The 17,985-nt window shown below is 39.4% G+C and overlaps 1 protein-coding gene across 11 annotated transcripts in view; it reads right to left on the bottom strand.

Moving 5' to 3' along the window:
• Positions 1-17,985, bottom strand: part of SUSD1 (sushi domain containing 1) — a 130,180-nt gene that overhangs the window by 42,704 nt on the left and 69,491 nt on the right. For 10 of the 11 annotated variants that reach the window (XR_011506287.1, XM_070518978.1, XM_070518973.1 and 7 more), the window contains one exon: positions 13,402-13,594. The exons of the other annotated variant lie outside the window; for it this stretch is intronic. Coding sequence is in view for 9 of the 10 variants with exons in the window: in XM_070518978.1 (XP_070375079.1) it covers positions 13,402-13,594 (193 nt within the window). In the remaining variant the exon portion in view is untranslated. The remainder of the gene's footprint in view (positions 1-13,401; positions 13,595-17,985) is intronic. 11 annotated transcript variants of the gene reach the window in all.

The raw sequence follows: 17,985 nt of genomic DNA, 5'->3' as shown, positions 1-17,985 counted from the left end.
ATGGTATGTATTTAATCTAGAAGAGGAGTTACACCCTCCATCAGTATAACAAAAATACAGGGAGTATGTAACAAATGTCATAAAGTAAGTTTAAGTAATAGTTAACATTTGATAGATGCTTATTCTATGTCAGGTATTGTGCTGGTTCTCCATAACCCATGCAGTCTCACTGAATTCTAAAATACTGAAAAGGGACCTGGTATATCAGAGTACGGACAACAAGCAAAGGATGAAATGTCTATGAGACTTTATTCAGTGGTAGGAGGAAGGCACTGCTTCTGAGAAAGAAAAGGATTAATAGCGAGGAATTGGTGTCCTTTGGAGACTAAGTGGTGATGGTAAAAAGAAGCAAGGGGGAAATGCAAGATCCTACAAGATAAAAGAGAACCCCAAAACAGAAGAACACACAACTCATCTCCACCCTCACCAAAAATTAACAAAAATATCCTTTAAAGAAACTGTACTTTGGGGGCTGGCCTGGTGGTGCAGCGGTTAAGTTCATACGCTCCACTTCTCGGCAGCCGGGGGTTTGCCAGTTCGGATTCCGGGTGCAGACATGGCACCACTTGGCACACCATGTTGTGGTAGGCGTCCCACATATAAAGTAGAGGAAGATGGGCACGGATGTTAGCTCAGGGCTAGGCTTCCTCAGGAAAAAAAGAGGAGGACTGGCAATAGTTAGCTCAGGGCTAATCTTCCTCCAAAAAAAAAAAAAAGAAACTGCACTTCAGTCACAGACAGAAGAGGGCACTCTTAACCTAAAAATCTTATTAACCATCCTAAACTACCAATTCTGTCCATGGGATTAATAGACAAAAGCAGTGTGCATTAAAATACAAGAAGATTATAATCAAAACATTTTAGCTTGTGAAAAACTCCATTTTTTTTAAACCCACAAACTAGGGGGAAAAAAAAACCCTGTAACACAATAAACTGAAATAAATAACCTTAAATAAGCAGTGAGGGTATGACGAAAACTTACGTCAGAAACTCAAAAACTAAGAAGAGAAATGGACAGAAAGCAGGGAGGAAATGAAACAAAAATGACTGAATTCAGAAAAGAAACAAAAGAAGAAGACAAATTTATGTCAGAAGTAATGTCAAAATGTTACGGTGCTGAAAGAAGAATAGATTAGAATTAAGATTTAATAAGGAACACTGAAGAAATACAGGAAAACAACCAAAAAGAATAAAAATGAGATTTAAAAGGATCAAAAATAAAGCAGTTGAAATGGAATATAGGCAAAGATCCAACATATGTATAATTAAAGTCTCTAAAGAAGAAAAACACTGAAACAGAATTAATACTTAGAACTATAATCCAAGATAACTTTATAAAAATAAAAAGACCTGAATATAAATACTGAAAGGACCCATCGGATACCTGAGAAAGCTCACTCAGAACAATCAACCCTAAGACTTATCCAAGTGAAACTATTGGACTTTGAAGATAAAGAAAAAATCCTCAGCATCTCCACTCAAATAAATACACAAATAAGATCTAAAGGCAAAAGAATTAAGCTTCACCAGACTTCTCAAAAGTTATATAAAAAGCAAGGCAACAAAAGAACTGAATTTTAAGGGAACTCAAACCAAGAAAGTGTGAACCAAGATTTTTATATCCAGCCAAGTTATCTTTCAAGTATCAAGGCTATAAGGAAACAGTTTGAAACATGCAATAAGTCAGAGAATACTGTACTGTTGAAGAATTTACTAGAAGATGAGCTTCATCCAAGAAGTAACCAGAGAAACTTCAGCAAAGACTGATGGGGAGCATCTGATATATTAAATTGTAGATCTAAGATGAAAGCAAAGGCAAGGCAAGGTGGAAGAATAAAATACAGATGGTGTGTTCTGATAAAGTAGAAATAAGGCAACTGAAAAATTTGGAAGAGACAGGATAAAAAGAAAGAAAAACAGAATAGACTAATTTGAATGCATACAGGTAATAACTGCAATTAAAGTATGTCATTAAAAACTGATAAACCAGGGGCCGGCCCGCTGGCACAGCGGTTAAGTGCTTCGGCGGCCCGGGGTTCACCGGTTCGGATCCCAGGTGCAGACATGGCACCACTTGACAAGCCATGCTGTGGTGGGCATCCCACATATAAAGTGGAGGAAGATGGGCACGGATGTTAGCTCAGGGTCAGTCTTCCTCAGCAAAAAGAGGAGGATTGGCAGCAGTTAGTTCAGGGCTAATCTTCCTAAAAAACAAAAACTGATAAACCAGAAGGTGAAAAGTTACATAAGAAAACAGGAGACAGGCACTGTTAAAAAGGTACAAAAGTAGCATCAGAAAAAAATATATCTAAACCTTCCTAAAAACATTATATATTTATAATATTATAATATATAATGTAATTTTATATATAAGATATAATTTTATATGTTTTTATATATATAAAGTAAAGCAGCAAGAAAATACATCATATAGAGAAAGAAATACAGAAAATACAACATAATACACACAGTTGTTATAAAATAATAGGACAGAGTTGAGTTCAAACATATCAGTCTTCTCAATAACTGTAAATGGATTTAACTTATGTATTAAAAAACAAAAAAGATTTTCAATTTGTCTCATAATGTAAGATCCAACTATATGCCGTATACTAGAGGGATACCTAAAACAAAGCGATTCAGAAAGGCTAAGGGTAAAGTGACGGACAACAGTGTAGCAGACAAATGGTAACCATAAGAAAGTAGGGGTGGCAATCCTCAAGAACATACAATGGACAAAGGAAAGTTTCTTCAATGAATGGTGTTGGGAAAACTGGACAGCCACATGCAAATGAATGACAGCAGACCATTATCTTACACTCTACACAAAAATTAACTCCAAATGGATTAAAGACTTAAATGTAAGACCTGAAACCATAAAACTCTTAGAAGAAAATATAGGTAGTACACTCTGTGACATCAGTCTTAGCAGTATCTTTTCGAATACCATGTCTACTCAGGCAAGGGAAACAAAAGAAAAAACAAACAAGTGGGACTACATCAGATTAAAAATCTTCTGCACGGCAAAGGGAACCATGAACAAAATGAAAACACAACCCACTAACTGGGAGAAAATATTTGCAAATCATATATCCAATAAGGGGTTAATTTCCGAAATATATAAAGAACTCATACAACTCAACAACAAAAAATTGAACAATCCGATCAAAAAATGGGGAGACGTTTTTCTAAAGAAGATATATAGATGGCCAAAAGGCATGTGAAAAGATGTTCAATATCACTAATCATCAGGGAAACGCAAATCAAAACTACTATGAGATATCACCTCGCACCCAGCAGAATGGCTATAATTAACGAGAAAAGAAATAACAAGTGTTGGGGAGGATGAGGAGAAAAGGGAACCCTCATACACTGCTGGTGGGAGTGCACACTGGTGCAGCCACTATGGAAAACAATGTGGAGATTTCTCAAAATATTAAAAATAGAAATACCATACCATCTAGCTATCCCACTACTGGATATTTATCCAAAGAACATGAAATCAATAATTCAAAAAGATATATGCACCCCTATGTCCAATGCAGAATTATTCACAATAGCCAAGATGTGGAAGCAACCCAAGTGCCCATCAATGGATGAATGGATAAAGAAGATGTGGTATATATATACACATATATTGTATTATTGTGTATATATATATATATATATATATATGGTGGAATAGTACTCAGCCATAAAAAAGACAAAATTGTGCCATTTGCAACAACATGGATAGACCTTGGGGGTATTATGCTGAGCTAAATAAGTCAGACAGAGAAACACAAATACCGAATGATTTCACTCACATGTGGAAGATGAATAAGCAAACACGTAGATAAGGCGAACAGATTAGTGGTTACCAGAAAAGGGGGTGGGGAAGGGAAAAAGCAGTAAAGGGGCACATATGTATGGTGACAGATAAAACCTGGACTATTGAGGGGCCGGCCCCGTGGCCGAGTGGTTAAGTTTGCGTGCTCTGCTTTGGCGGCCCAGGGTTTCAGCGGTTCGGATCCTCGGCGTGGACCAGCACCGCTCATCAGGCCATGCTGAGGCAGCATCCCACATAGCACAACCAGAGCCCCTACAACTAGAATCTAAAACTATGTACTGGGGGGCTTTGGGGAGAAGAAGAAGAACAAGAAAAAAGATTAGCAACAGATGTTAGCTCAGGTGCCAATCTTTAAAAAAAATAAAAACTGGACTATTGATGGTGAAAATGATGCAGTTTATACAGAAACTGAAATATAGTGATGAATATCTGAAATTTACCACAATGTTGTAAGCCAATTTGATCTCAATAAAATAATTTTTATAAAAGAAAGTAGGGGTGGCAATCTTGATATAAGTAGAATTCAAGTCAATACGCATTAAATATGACAGAAGGACACTTTTTAAGGCAAAAAAACACAATTCATAATGAAGATAAAATGCAACTACTTTTATAAAGCAAATCAAAGCATAAGAAAGGATATAATAAATATGAAAGCAGAAATTAATGATGTAAAGCTAGGGTCAGCAAATTTTTTCTATAGAGGGTCAGACAGTAAATATTTTAGGTTTTCGGGGCCAGACAGTTTTGTCACAACTACTCAATTCTGCCCTCATAGAACAAAAGCAGCCACCGACAACACATAAATGAATGACTTGGCTGTGTTCCAATGAAACTTCATTATAAAAACAGGTGACAGCCCAGATTTGGCCCACAGGCCATAATTTGCTAATCCCTGATGTACAGGGGGGAAAAAATAGTAGATCTAATTACTAAAACAAAATCTTGGCTTTTTGAAAACTCTAATAAAATAGACAAACCACTAGCTAACTTAATCTGGAAAAAAGGAAGAAACTAGAAATAAAGGGAGAAATAATCATTGAAACAGAAGAAAACTCAAAAAGTTAAATGAAACTACTTTGCAGACCATTATGCAAATAAATTTGAAAACATGGATGAAATAAGAAGATAGTTTGCCAAAACTGACCCCATTAGATGTAAAAAGCTTAAACAGACCAATTTCCATAGAAAAAAAATTGAGAAAGTTATCAAGGAACTATTCCACAGAAAAACCCCAGGCCCGGAGGGTTTCAGAGGGGAATTCTACCAAAGCATCTGAGACCAGAAGATCAAATGCTACATGAATCATCATAATGAAGGAAACGTTTCAAATAATGAAGGGCACAATAATGAAGGAGACCTTTCCAGTTCTTTTTAGGAAGCAAAGAAAATACGAACGCCTAAAGCTGCTAAAATGGTACCAAAAAGACAGGAAGCTATAAACCAATATCACTTATAAATATTGGTGCCAAAATCCTAAAGAAAATATTAGTGAACACAATCCAACATCATATAAGAAATAATACACCATGACCAAGTGGGATTTATTTCAGAAAGAGGGAAAGAGAGAGAAAAGAGGGCAGGGCTTGGGGGGGGGGGGGGGGGCAGAGCGGAGAGGGGGCACGAACAAGACGGAGAAATTTGAAATTATATCAAATTAAAAAGTTACAAGGAAATGAAATAAAAAAAGAATATCTTGTAGCTAGCTTTCCTTTGCATTGTATTAATGGACATTTTAGACTAAGAAGTCATAGATCTTTTCTCTGAGTTCAGCCTTGGAGCCTTGTTGTCTGTACACATGATTAGAATATGGTAGTTCTGAAAAGAATGAGATGAGCCAACCTATTGCCTCCAGAGCCATTTAGGACCTATTTAGCGAAGGGCTCCAATTCTAAATAATTTATTCATCCTTATTTACCCCCACGGGTACTGTCCTACCTAGCTGGATCTACGATATCAGTATCTTATCTTTAAAAAGAACCAGCATTTACTCTCCCCATTTAGGGCACATTACAAATGATTGGATATTCCTTGCAAAATATATGCCAATTTCTAGCTTGACCACCTGCAAGTATGAGTTTCTCAGACGGATGGCTTTTAAGAGAAGCAGGATGACTTCAGACATAATTCTTCTACCATGGAATACCGTTAGAATATTTATCATTTTGTGGGGAAACATCAGAAATGATGTTAAATTATTTATGGTCTTTATTTTGTTTGGACTTCGATTCTGTGAGCAGGAATCAGCTACGGGGGAAGTTTTATAAGGTTGACACAGATCTCAGATTATGCACGCTGTTAGAAAACCGGTATGATAAGCCACCTTAACAGTTACAGGTTTCTCCCAGGGGATAGAAGGAAGACTATTCTCCTCCCCATTCTTTGGATTTTTTTCTAACTTACCAACACTATTTTAGAAGTATCTAAATGCGTGCAATCATCTGCTAAAGAGGATAGAAAAACAAGCATTCCCTTACTCATAAATGATATGGTTTTAAAACCTCTAATTAGGAACAGCCTAAATAGACAGTTGGCTTTGTAAGGTAAATACTGTCAGAAAAAAGGGCTACAAATCAACTATTTTGAACACAAAGTGACTATTTTTATCACTGCTCTATAAATAGCAGCAGCGTTTTATTATCTTTTAGTTGTCCTTGATGCACATTTTTCAAACAGTTTATCTTAGAGGGAACAAGAGCATATAAAATTGTTCAAACTTGGGAGTTTTACTGTTATTAGGTTGAAATTTTTCTTAAGACAAATTTGGTATCTGGTTACAGCTGCCTTAAAATTTCCAGCCTAAAAGTATGTGGCCATATTATCTGGAGAGGAATGTGGGGGATTCAATCGCTCATCCATCCATGCAGGGAAAATTCAAACCATTCTGTCAGCCCAGCTCCCGACGCTCAGCCTCCTAACGGAAGTGGTCAGCGTCCTATTTGGGCACAAGTCCTTGTGATTCAACTGGCAACACAGAACTGCTCCCTGGGTACTGATGAGAGAGGACAGTCTCCAGCTCAGTGACACCAACTATTTATCAAATCAGAATGAAGAGAAACAAGGTTTAGGGAACATGGCTTGAAAAACATGGATTCCAGCCATTCCTCCAAATCATCGAAAATAACCTAATCCTACCCCTGAATCACGCCTGATTAGCAGAGCACAGGCACTCCTAAGGCGTCTTTCCTTGTCCACCCCACACTGAATTGTGCTTTTCTGTAACACAACGAGCCACACTGCGGAGCAATATAAGAAACAGCCTCATGAAATCCTCATAAAACGCTGCTGAAATACTGTACTATTTATGAAACCCCCTGGAATCAGAAATTCTCATCTGATCTCAGTGTTGAGAAAATTCTACTTCTCCCAAAACACATTACTTTGTTGTGACCTATGGACAATGTGATGGCTCCCTTTCTAACTGGATGGGGTGAAAACTTAGACTTAAATTTGTGAGCCACTAATGAACAAGTAAATAGGCTAGAAGGATACGAATTATTCTTAACCTTATTCCTACATCTTCTTTTGTGTCCTTGTCTTTCTCTTCTTTCTTCTTTAGCTTAGATATATAATTTATTATCTTTTATTTCATATACCCCTGCAGGTCACTCAAAGTCTTTCCTAGAAATAAGATGGGATATAAATAAATACTCTTTTGTTTTAAAAAAAATCCTATATTAATATTAATGTAATAAATCACAAAGGAAAAGGTTAATAGATTTGACTGCATAGAAATCTAAAACTTTTCTATGTCAAAAACACCATAAAAAATTAAAAGAAACTATAAAACAGGAGAAATGTTTGACACAAATAATAATCAAACTCTTACTATATGAAGTGGTATATATCAATAAGAACACAAAATTGAATACATAAATGAAATGATGATAAACAAATCAGTCAAGAAATTTGGATGCTGAAATAAACGAATTTGAAGGAACCTAAAATTGCCTCCCTATCAGAGACTCCCAGAACTAGAATGGATCTTTCCTGGGCAACCCTCTAACATCACAGAGGTCAATTACCTTGCTCAAGTGTGTTAAAGGTAACACACTTATTTACCTGTCTTCCCATTTCCATAAAGAAAGGAAAATTTTGGCCTCTCTCCACTCCCAATTCACTAATCCTCAAAGACAGAACAGTAAATATGTAATCATTGGTAGAAGACTACCATTCCTTGGGTAGCATTTCTTAGTGGGTGAGAAAGCAGTCTGCCCACTGCCATTTCCTCGGCATCTCAGCCTGAGGTTGGGTGGGTGAGCCAGGTGAGGTTCCCTTACAGATCCAATTGCTCATACTTCTGGGGGAAAGGAAGTAGGGAGCCCCATTTGACCACATATCTAAGCCTCATTCTCCAATATAGCTTTTACCAGAAACGCTGTGTGGGGAGTGGTTCCTGGGAACCTACCCAGGCAATAAAGTTAATACCTTACTTCTCATGTGTCAGTCTGTTAATCCTGTGCAGCCTCAGGTGGAAAGGAGGGGTAAGATTCAGTCTCTCCCACCTGCGAAACGTGAATACACTGATTGGGACCTTGAGTCTAAAGACAAGAGCTGCCAGAGGGAGCAAAGCACCACGGGGGAAGATGCAGCTGGAACTGCAGGAACAGATAGGGGAGATGTTCGACTATCAGGAAGACGTCACAAATCAGGCAAAGCTTCAGGACACAGGTTTCTTAGGCATAAGCAGACAGAATTATTTTGGCTACTTTCGTTTTCTTTCTTTGCCTCTCTCTTTCTTTCTCTTCTTACTTATTTATTTTGTCTTTCTTTTTATCATGTCCTTACCTTCAAGTGAGGGCTTTAAATTGCCCAGAGGTAGCTAAGGTCTTTGTGGTTAGAGCAGTGCTACTCAAAATATGGGTTGGCAGCACAAGCAAGGCCTGGGAACTTGCTAGAAATGAAAATTTGGGGTCCCTACTCCAGACCTACTGAATCAGAACCTCTGGGATGGAGCCCAGGAACCTGAGTTTTAGAAGCTCTCCAGATGACCTATGTCTGCTAAAGTTTGCAAAGCACAAAGAGAGCAGAGTGGGAGACTTTCGCTGATTTAGAGAGCATTTTGGGAAGCTGGATGTTAGCAGACAGCAGTAGATCAGCTGCCCAAAATTCTGTTCCTCTTTAACTTCTTTGGAAGAGAGAAGTGCAAAAAGATTGAATCCATGGTTTGTCTACAGGTTCAGGAGTCGCCCCAACACCACAGGCTCTCAAATTGCTTTGGATTATTTGTTTTACAGATGCCCAGACTGAGGATTCTCCAGCAGGGATTCTTCTTGGGTTGAAGGAGATAAAATCCAGTGGGATTATTGCAAACTCAAGGGCTAAGAAGGAATTCTAAAAGGTGCATGCCTAGAACCATCTGTTTCCAGAAATAAGATTTGCCCAGTCTCTGAAAAATAAAATAAAATCAGTTTACAAAACAGGTCTTGGTCTTGCAGATAGGCCAAGAGTAGAAGAGAATGAAATAAAGTGAAGGAAATCACACCAAGAAGGGGAAGAAAATTTAAAATCATATTGGCCCAGCTAGAAAAGTATGACAAGGAAAAGGAGATATGTCCAAACATAACTGCTCTAAAGAGACTGGAAAAGATAAGATTTACTAGGTCAGAGAAAGTGGCTCAAAATCATCAAAGAGAAGAACAAAGGGACTATTTTGGAGAACAGACTAAAATGACAACCCCCCCCCAAAGGGTACCCAGATCCAAGTATTAATATATCAAGAAGGGTCCTCTTAAAGTTTTAAATAGGGAACACAAAGAAAGCATTAATGAGGAACTCCTCAATAACTGGAATTGTGATACTACATATAGAAATTAGAGAAAATGTGGACATATTTAAAAAGAGAAAAACTAGAAAGATCAGTGTGGAATTCTTCAAGCATCATTAAATTAGTTTCAAGGTGACACTGTTCTTGTAGATGGGAGAGCAGGTATAGCACAGGCTATAAGGAGGAGTGACTGGGAAATGTACAGAGTTAGAACTTGAAGAGAAGGAACAGAAAAGTAGAGACGTATTAAGGGGGCTCCAGGGAGGATGACGATTGATCAAGCCTAGGCCTGGGTTATAGGCTGAACTTAATGGAAATAAATGCCTCCTAATGAAAGTCAACGTGGGCAGGATTTATTTGAATGCTGGATGTTTGTGGCAGATCCAGAACTCTCTGGCATCATTTTCTCTCTATGGAGACCTCACTGGCAGAATCCAAAGTAATATGTTAGGAGAACAAAAATCTAAGTATGAAAACAAAAAGCAAACATAAGGAAGGAAAATACTAAGACCTAGCAAAAGGTATTAGCCAGATCTGGGGATAAAGAAGGAACAAAACAACTGGGACGGCAGGTTAAAAGCTTACAGCTCAGCTGGGCCTCCTGGAACAGTAGGAATACTCAGAGGGAACTGGAACCCTGGAGGTTTATCTCTCTGATGCAGAAAAGGAACTGTGGCAGGAAGGAATGCTTCAGTTCCCATCAAAGAAGCACAGGAGGGTCAAGTCTTCGAAACTCAGTTCTAAGGAAAGGTGGGGCTCGGATGAAAAACCACTAACCTAAGGGACTTCCTGGCCCTCGTTAGACCAGTGAAAGCACGGGGTCCAGAAACTCCACAGCAGCTCAAGAATCTGCTGAGGGTAATTCTTCAGGGGAGACAAATATGAAACCTCCCAACCAGGAAGCAGGACTCAGAGGCAAGGCATTCAATAACAGGAGCCCAAGGGGCTCAGCACTAAAACAGTTCTTGGGATCTTTCTGGGGATAGAGAAATTCAGAGAAAAGAGTAGGAAGTTGGGGTTGCGACCGGGGCAGACAAAACGTTTTTCACTTGAAGAGCTTCCTACTATAAATGTAGGGCACCCTGCCCACAGAGCAAGGAGGCCCTTTCACCAAACAGATAAAGATCTGCAGCAACAGTGGAGGATGGGTAGAGACAGGGCTTAAAGGAGAAATGAGAATGAAAAGGTTCTAAATACTTGGGACGGGCACCATGAAAGACCTGGAGCCACCAGTGCAAAGTTCTAAAATTTTCAAGGAGAGTGGGTTTCCCTTCCCCCAAAACATATAGGAAGCCAAGTAAGCTCATGAGAAAGAGATTTCCAGACTCACTTTAAATTCACAGGCGGCAGACTCCAGACTGCTTGGTAACCTGGAGAGGCTGAAGCATCACGTGCTAGATTATTCTTACTACTGGTAATTTAGGGACCACATTGCCAAGGAGAAGGTAACAATGGACTTACTTTCTACACTTGACACCATGGGTCTTTCATTACATGTAAGCTAGAGTTTAGACCTCATCTTCTACCAGTTTCTCCAGCTCACTCTGCTCCAGCCATAGTGGCTTCCTTGACATTCCTAGAACATGGTAAGGACATGCCTGCCTCAAGACCTTGTCACTTGGTGTTCTCACTATGCATGCTTACTCCCTGGCTTCCTTCAGCTCTGCACTTAAATGTCATTTTATAATAGAGGGCTTCTCTCATCATCAATTGTCACTCCCTTTGTGATGCTGTATTCTTCATCTTAATACTTAGCCCCACCTAACAGATGATAAATTTCCTTATTGGTTAATCTGTATTCTCCCTGATCCCACAATTCCAACTCCACGACAGCTGGGACTCTTTTATCGCTCCTACATTGTCAGCTATCAGAACCTGCCTGACACATAGTAGGCAAGAAATAAACACTTATCAAGTGGATGCTTTTATGTGTCCGTGGCGTTTGAAGTTTTTGCTCAGAGTCCAAGGTTGACAAAAGCAAAGTGGGTCTAGACTGAGTATGCACTGGATTCTGGGAATAGAATTTTGCTTTTTTCTATTTAATAACTAAATATTTAGTGAGAAGCAGTACTGATTAAGAAGGAGGGCCCTGGAGCCAGACTGCCTGTGTTCAAATCTTAGTTGTACCCCTCACTAGCTGTATGATCTTAGACAAGCTGTTTAACTTCTCTGCGCCTCATGATCCTTATCTGCAAAACAAGGATAATAGTAAGGCCTTCCTCCGAAGGTTTGGTAGGTTTGAGTTGACCCAAGGGTAGCACTTTGAACAGTGCCTGGCATATTTTTAGCACTCAAGAAATGCAGCTATTATTGTCATCATCATTATTATGTGCTGGGAACTTTCCTAAACACTTTACTTGTTTAGTCATATAATAATCACTCGGAAGGTAACTGAGGCCCAGGTGCAAAAAGAACGTAGCTAATCCAATGGTTTTTTTAAGAAAAATTGAGCTGCAATCACACAACATAAAAATAACCACTTTAAAGCCTACAATTCAGTAACATTTACTACATTCACAATGTTGAGCAACCATCATATAATTTTGCTTTTCTTTCTAAGTTTTGTATCTCTAGGACTCATATCGAGAAATAGGAAAATAAAACTTGGAACAAGATTAATTCAACTTTGGAGGTACCAAAGGAGTACCATCTATTACAAAACAAGCTTTCTAGGATGTAACAGCTAGAACCACTCTCCATCTCAGTGGGACCGCTCCGGCTGAGGCCAAGCAGAGAAGACACTGGGGAGGAAAGAATCTGGGACTTAAATGCCTTTGTGGTTTAATTTACAAGAGGAGATGGATTCTATTTTTACACTATAATTTCTCTGAGAAGTTAATAATTGGAGGAAATTCATATTCCAACTGTGAGCATTTTCTATAGCTGGGGATGTATTTTGGGGTTAGGTTTATGCTGTGATGAGGTGTTCACTATGCCAGCTCTGTTGATCCATATAGGACAACGCAAAATCTGAGATGGAAAACAGAATAAAAAGTGAATTTTCATCCTCAGGTGCTACATGGCCCTCAGTAATATCTAACACATTTCAGAGTCTTCCAAGCACAAGGGCCAGAGTACGCACCCCTGACCCACAAAGAGCATGGTGAGCATGGGAGAGAGGCCTCAGGAAGGCAGGAGCAGGACCTACCCTATTCTACTGTTTTCCTTCAAAAGGGGCTGTCTCTTTGCTTGGTTGCCCATAAATTTGTCTGCTAAACCCAATGGATTAAAGACCTAAAGAAATCGTAGAGACTCCCGTGCCCCTTTCCACTAGGGAGAGCTGTGAGGTTGACACAGCTGGTCTCTCTATGGCTTCCTCACGAAGCCACAAGGCCTTTCTAAGGAAGCTGACTTTCACCAGGCCACCGTTCTCTAGGTCATGTGCTCATATAGGGCCCAGTCATGAGGCTTCTTTGTCCTACCAGCGCTCAACACAGTGAGGTTCACATTTCTGATCTCCTGGAAGTTGGTCCTAATTGTCTGTAATGAGTACCTTAGGGCTCAGCTGTCTTAAATCTGGGGTGAGAGCTGGGAGGCCTTATAGTATTCTCAATCTATCACTACCAGGGAACAGAGTAAATCAGTCCTCTCTTGGTCTGTACCCTCTATGAGCTGGAGCCTCTTTAGGGAAGGGGAGAAGTGGTAAGATTCAGGCACCTTGAACCCCAGACAAAGCTGGTAGTTTGCTAGAACTAGAACCCAAGTCTCTTGACTCCTAGACTCGCATTCTTTACACTCCCCACCTTGTCCACTTCAATTCACATATTTGACTTGTCCTGAAAAACAGAAAGACATTGACACCTACCTGTAGGTGTGGTTGTTATCGTCATTTGCACTGAGTGCTGCTCCAGAGACCCCAGTAGGGTAATATTCACGGTGTAATCAGTTGCTGGGTACAGATCTAAACACACTACTGACGCTTGTTCCCTCGTTGTGAAGTTAAATGATGTTGCATGGTAGAAATTATTCAGATACCGCCTTAGACCCAGAACTTTAAACTGTCATGAGATTAAAAGAAAGCGTTGCATTAAATTCTGTGTTGGCTTGCAGATGTCTAGACTATAAGCAAAATGAAGATAAAGCAAGAAGCTTCCTTCTATTTGTCCTCACCCACTGAGAATTATTTTTTTTAAGATTTTATTTTTATTTTTTTAATTTTTCCTTCTTCTCCCCACAGCCCCCCAGTACATAGTTGTATATTTTTTTAGTTGTGGGTCCTTCTAGCTGTGGCATATGGGATGCTGCCTCAGCATGGCTTGATGAGTGGTGCTGGGTCCATGCCCAGAATCCGAACTGGCAAAACCCTGGGTGGAAGCAGAGTGCACGAACTTAACCACTTGGCCACGGGGCCAGCACTGAGAATTATTTTTAATATAATAGCAAGCTGAACTGGGGAAGGACTTTCCAAAGCTACCCTAACCTATCCTATTCAACTTCCCCCTCAACCAGCTACAGGACTACACTTAAAATGCATAACCAAAGTTCAGCACACCGTACTTCGGCAGCCTGGGTTCGGTTCCCAGGCATAGAACCACACCACTTGTCTGTCAGTAGCCATGATTGTGGTGGCAGCTCACATAAAAAAACTAGAAGGATCTAAAACTAGAATATATAACTATATCCTGGGGCTTTGGAGAAAGAAAACAAAAGGAAGATTGGCAACAGAGGTTAGACTAGGGCAAATCTTTCCCAGCAAAAAAAAAAAAGGGAGGAGGGAGGATGGAAGGGAGGAAAGAAGAAAGGAGGAAAGAAAGAAAGAAAGACAGAGAAAAAATGAATAACTACATCTCAGAGGAACAAAATGTCAGACAACTCTAAGGAAATCCCTTAACATCCACCCAGGGAAAGGAGATTGCACTGAAGCTACTGGGCAAAGTTCTTTTAATTTCTTTTCATTCTTAAGGAATCCATAGACAAGACTCATGGAATAGAGTTTTTAAACTTTATGAAGACTATTCCAAATTATGCATTCAAAGCAACTGGGCAAAGGTATTCACTCGATCCTTCCTATCAGAGCTCTGGGAAAAAGAGGTTTTGTTCCGTGGAGTCATCACACACACTGTTAACCCAATAATACTCCATCCATTGCCAACTCAAGATGCATATGTAACATAGGCATTTATAAGGGAAAACATATGTGAAAGTCTCAGAAGTAATATAATCAGTTCTTGATCAACCCGTGTTTTAGCTGCACGTCCATGTGTTTAGAGTTTCCTTTGATGCTCATGTCACTAGCTATATTACCCTCTATGCCTCCTTATCACAGTCATTCTTCCATGACCCGAGAGCCAGACACTGGTTTATTAGGTGAGTCCTCTCTCCCCTAATTCTTAGCATTCTCTGGGGTAACTTAAGGGTCCTTATAGATAAGCCATTAAAACTTGGCCTCAGAGTTCCTTGAGCTCAATACTATGAAGTTTCTCCACTCCACTTTAGCTACTCATATCCATGGCCACATCCCAGACTGTATCACCCTCAGAGCTGCTCCACCACGATCTTGCAATCCCCTGTTCTTCTGGACTACTCACCCCCACTATGCCTGATCTCTCTCAAGAAACCCCCCAAGATTTCCTCACTCTTGATTTTCTACCAGTATTCCACCACCCCCATCCTCATCTTCCCCATCTATATCAGATACCATTGTCTATCACTTCACTTTTCTCTTGCCCAATACGCTCAATACCCTTGCCCCTTTGTTCTCAATTCCACTCATTCTAGAAAACTCAGAACACCAGGTCAGTCCAGATGTTTGACTCACCACTTCTACATTCAGGCTGCTGCCATCTGCTAGAGAAAACCTCACAGCTATGTAGGTTGCATTTCTACAAAGTCAGTCTCATCCTAAACTCCATGTAATTTAGTCTATAAACAAGAAAATTACTTTCTAGCTACAAACTTTGAATCATGCTGTATGCATGATTTTATGATATAGTCATTTTACTTAACTGTATTACAAAGTTTTTTCTCTGTCATTAATTCAGTCTATAAATAGATAGAGTGGCTATACTTGCCAACTAGAGTATACAGTGTTGGGTATAAATGGCAAGTAAGACACAGGTCCTAACCTCAAGGAACTCACACATAAGTATCCAGGCAAATAAAATTCCCAGAGATAGGTGTTACAACACGTGAGGCTGCAGGAGCGCTCTGGAGGGACACCTGACTCTCCTCTTTGGGGATGAAGGAAGCTTTCTCTATCTTAATTGTGGACTGAAGGAGAAATTAGCATTAACCAGGTGAGTTGGGGATGTGAAAGTTCAGGGTAGGAAAAACCATTCAGATAGCAGGAACAGCATTTCGGGCAGGAGGTCAGTGAAGACCTTCCAGCTCAGATGACTGAGCTGAGCTTTGAAGGATAAGCATGAGTTAGCCAGGTAGAGTAAGGACACTGCAGGTAGGAGGGTCACATACATGAGGACACAACGCAAAAGAAAGCACAAGAAGCTCGTCAAGGAGTACAGGGCCTAGAGCTTACAGAATAGATTAGCCCTGAAGAAATGGATGTAGGAGCCTCCAGCATGGAGATAGTTAAGGAAGTCAAGATATTGGGTAAGAGGACCCAAATAGGGGTACAGAATGACAAGAGAACAAGCAAGTCACAACCTTGATGGTAATCGAATTTAAGGGAAAGGCAGAGGAAGGGAATCTTATGAAGGAAATGGAGAGGGGTCAAACTAACAGGAGAAAGAGACACTATTTCAATTGGAATGTCTGGTCAACAGCAGCAGATGCTGTCCAGGGTGAAGTGAACGTATTTCAAGTCTGCATGGTTTTCAATCAGATGAATGCATGATTATTTAGTTAACCAAACCTCTTTTTTTTTTTTGAGGAAGATTATCCCTGAGCTAACATCTGCTGCCAATCCTCCTTTATTTGCTGAGGAGGACCGGCCATGAGCCAACATCCATGCCCATCTTCCTCCACTTCATATGTGGGATGCCTACCACAGCATAGCCTGCCAAGCGGTGCCATGTCCGCATTCGGGATCCGAACCTGCAAACCCCAAGCTGCCAAAGTGGAATGTGCGCACTTAACCACTGCGCCACCAGGCCAGCCCCAAACCAAACCTCTACTGATGGACATTTAAGATGTTTCCAATTTCCTCTATTACAAATAAAGCTTCAGAGAACAGCTTACTCTTTCTGTGTATGTCTGAATAATTAATTATAGTACACTTCTAAAAGTTGTTGATAGATACAAGTTTGACAGATGTACTGTGTGTAACAGTATTTTCTCCAAGTTTATAGAAGAATCAGGGTCTCTCATGGTTTGTTATTTTCTTCTTTCTAGTGAGGCATAATGTGTTCATGTGTGTTTTGGCAATATGTACATTCTCTTTTGCAAGCTGCCTTTGAATGTTCACTTTTTTCCAATGAATTTGTTAGGAGTATTTCACGTGTTACTTAAATTAATCTTTATCTAACGTATTAGAAAAGTTGCAATTTTTTTTCAATTTAACTCTTGTATCATTTGACTGTAAGACACGAAGTAAGGAAAATATATTTTCTTAACCAAGTACCTAACCAATTGTCCCAGAACCATTTATTTCTGTACTCACTTGAAAAAATTATCTGTATCTTATATTAAATTATTTGGGTACTTGAATATGTTTCTAGCCCCTGTGTTCTTTCTAATATGAAGAGCTGAATATTTCACTCACCTTCTTAAAATCCTTCAGTGGCTCCACATAGACATCAAAATAAGATCCAAACTCAAAATTATAGGATATAGGGCTTTTCATGATCTGGCCACTGCTCAGATTTGTGCTTCATCTCTTCCTATTTTCCCTTGCTTTCTCTATTCATGGCTCAAGAGAGCCATGTTCCCTATTATCCAACATGCTCCCCTACTTGTCCACAATGCCCTTCTCACCCGCACCCCACATCTTTTATCTGGTTAATTCCTACTCACTCTCTATGATTCAGCATAGTCTTTGCTTCTTGTTAAAAAAATTGTACCTAGACATACAGACACATATATACAATCTCCCATTCCATTTCTTTACTTTTTATCAAAGCATTTATTATACCATATTGCCATTGTCTGTTTACTTGTATATTTATATTAATTTGAATTGAAAATTCGAGGTCCTAATACCTGATTTTCTTTTGGTAAATGGTCAATGAATGAATGAATGGATTTGAATTTAATACTTAGTCTACTCTGCCAGATGATTTGCTAGGCACTAAAAATGACACAAAAATAACAAATCTAAGTTCCTGCCTGAATTTACTTATAATTTTACTTCAGATTTGTGATTTTTAAAAAGTCAAGTTAAATGTGGACCAGTAGCCATGTGATGAGTTTCTTAAAAATACACATCCAATTGTGAATTTGATGACAAAATAAGCTATAACTATTAAATGCACTAAAATAAAATATAACACAT

This window comes from Equus asinus, chromosome 10 (assembly GCF_041296235.1).
Source record: "Equus asinus isolate D_3611 breed Donkey chromosome 10, EquAss-T2T_v2, whole genome shotgun sequence".
NCBI classification, from domain to species: domain Eukaryota; kingdom Metazoa; phylum Chordata; class Mammalia; order Perissodactyla; family Equidae; genus Equus; species Equus asinus.
This window is presented reverse-complemented; position numbering and strand designations above follow the sequence as displayed.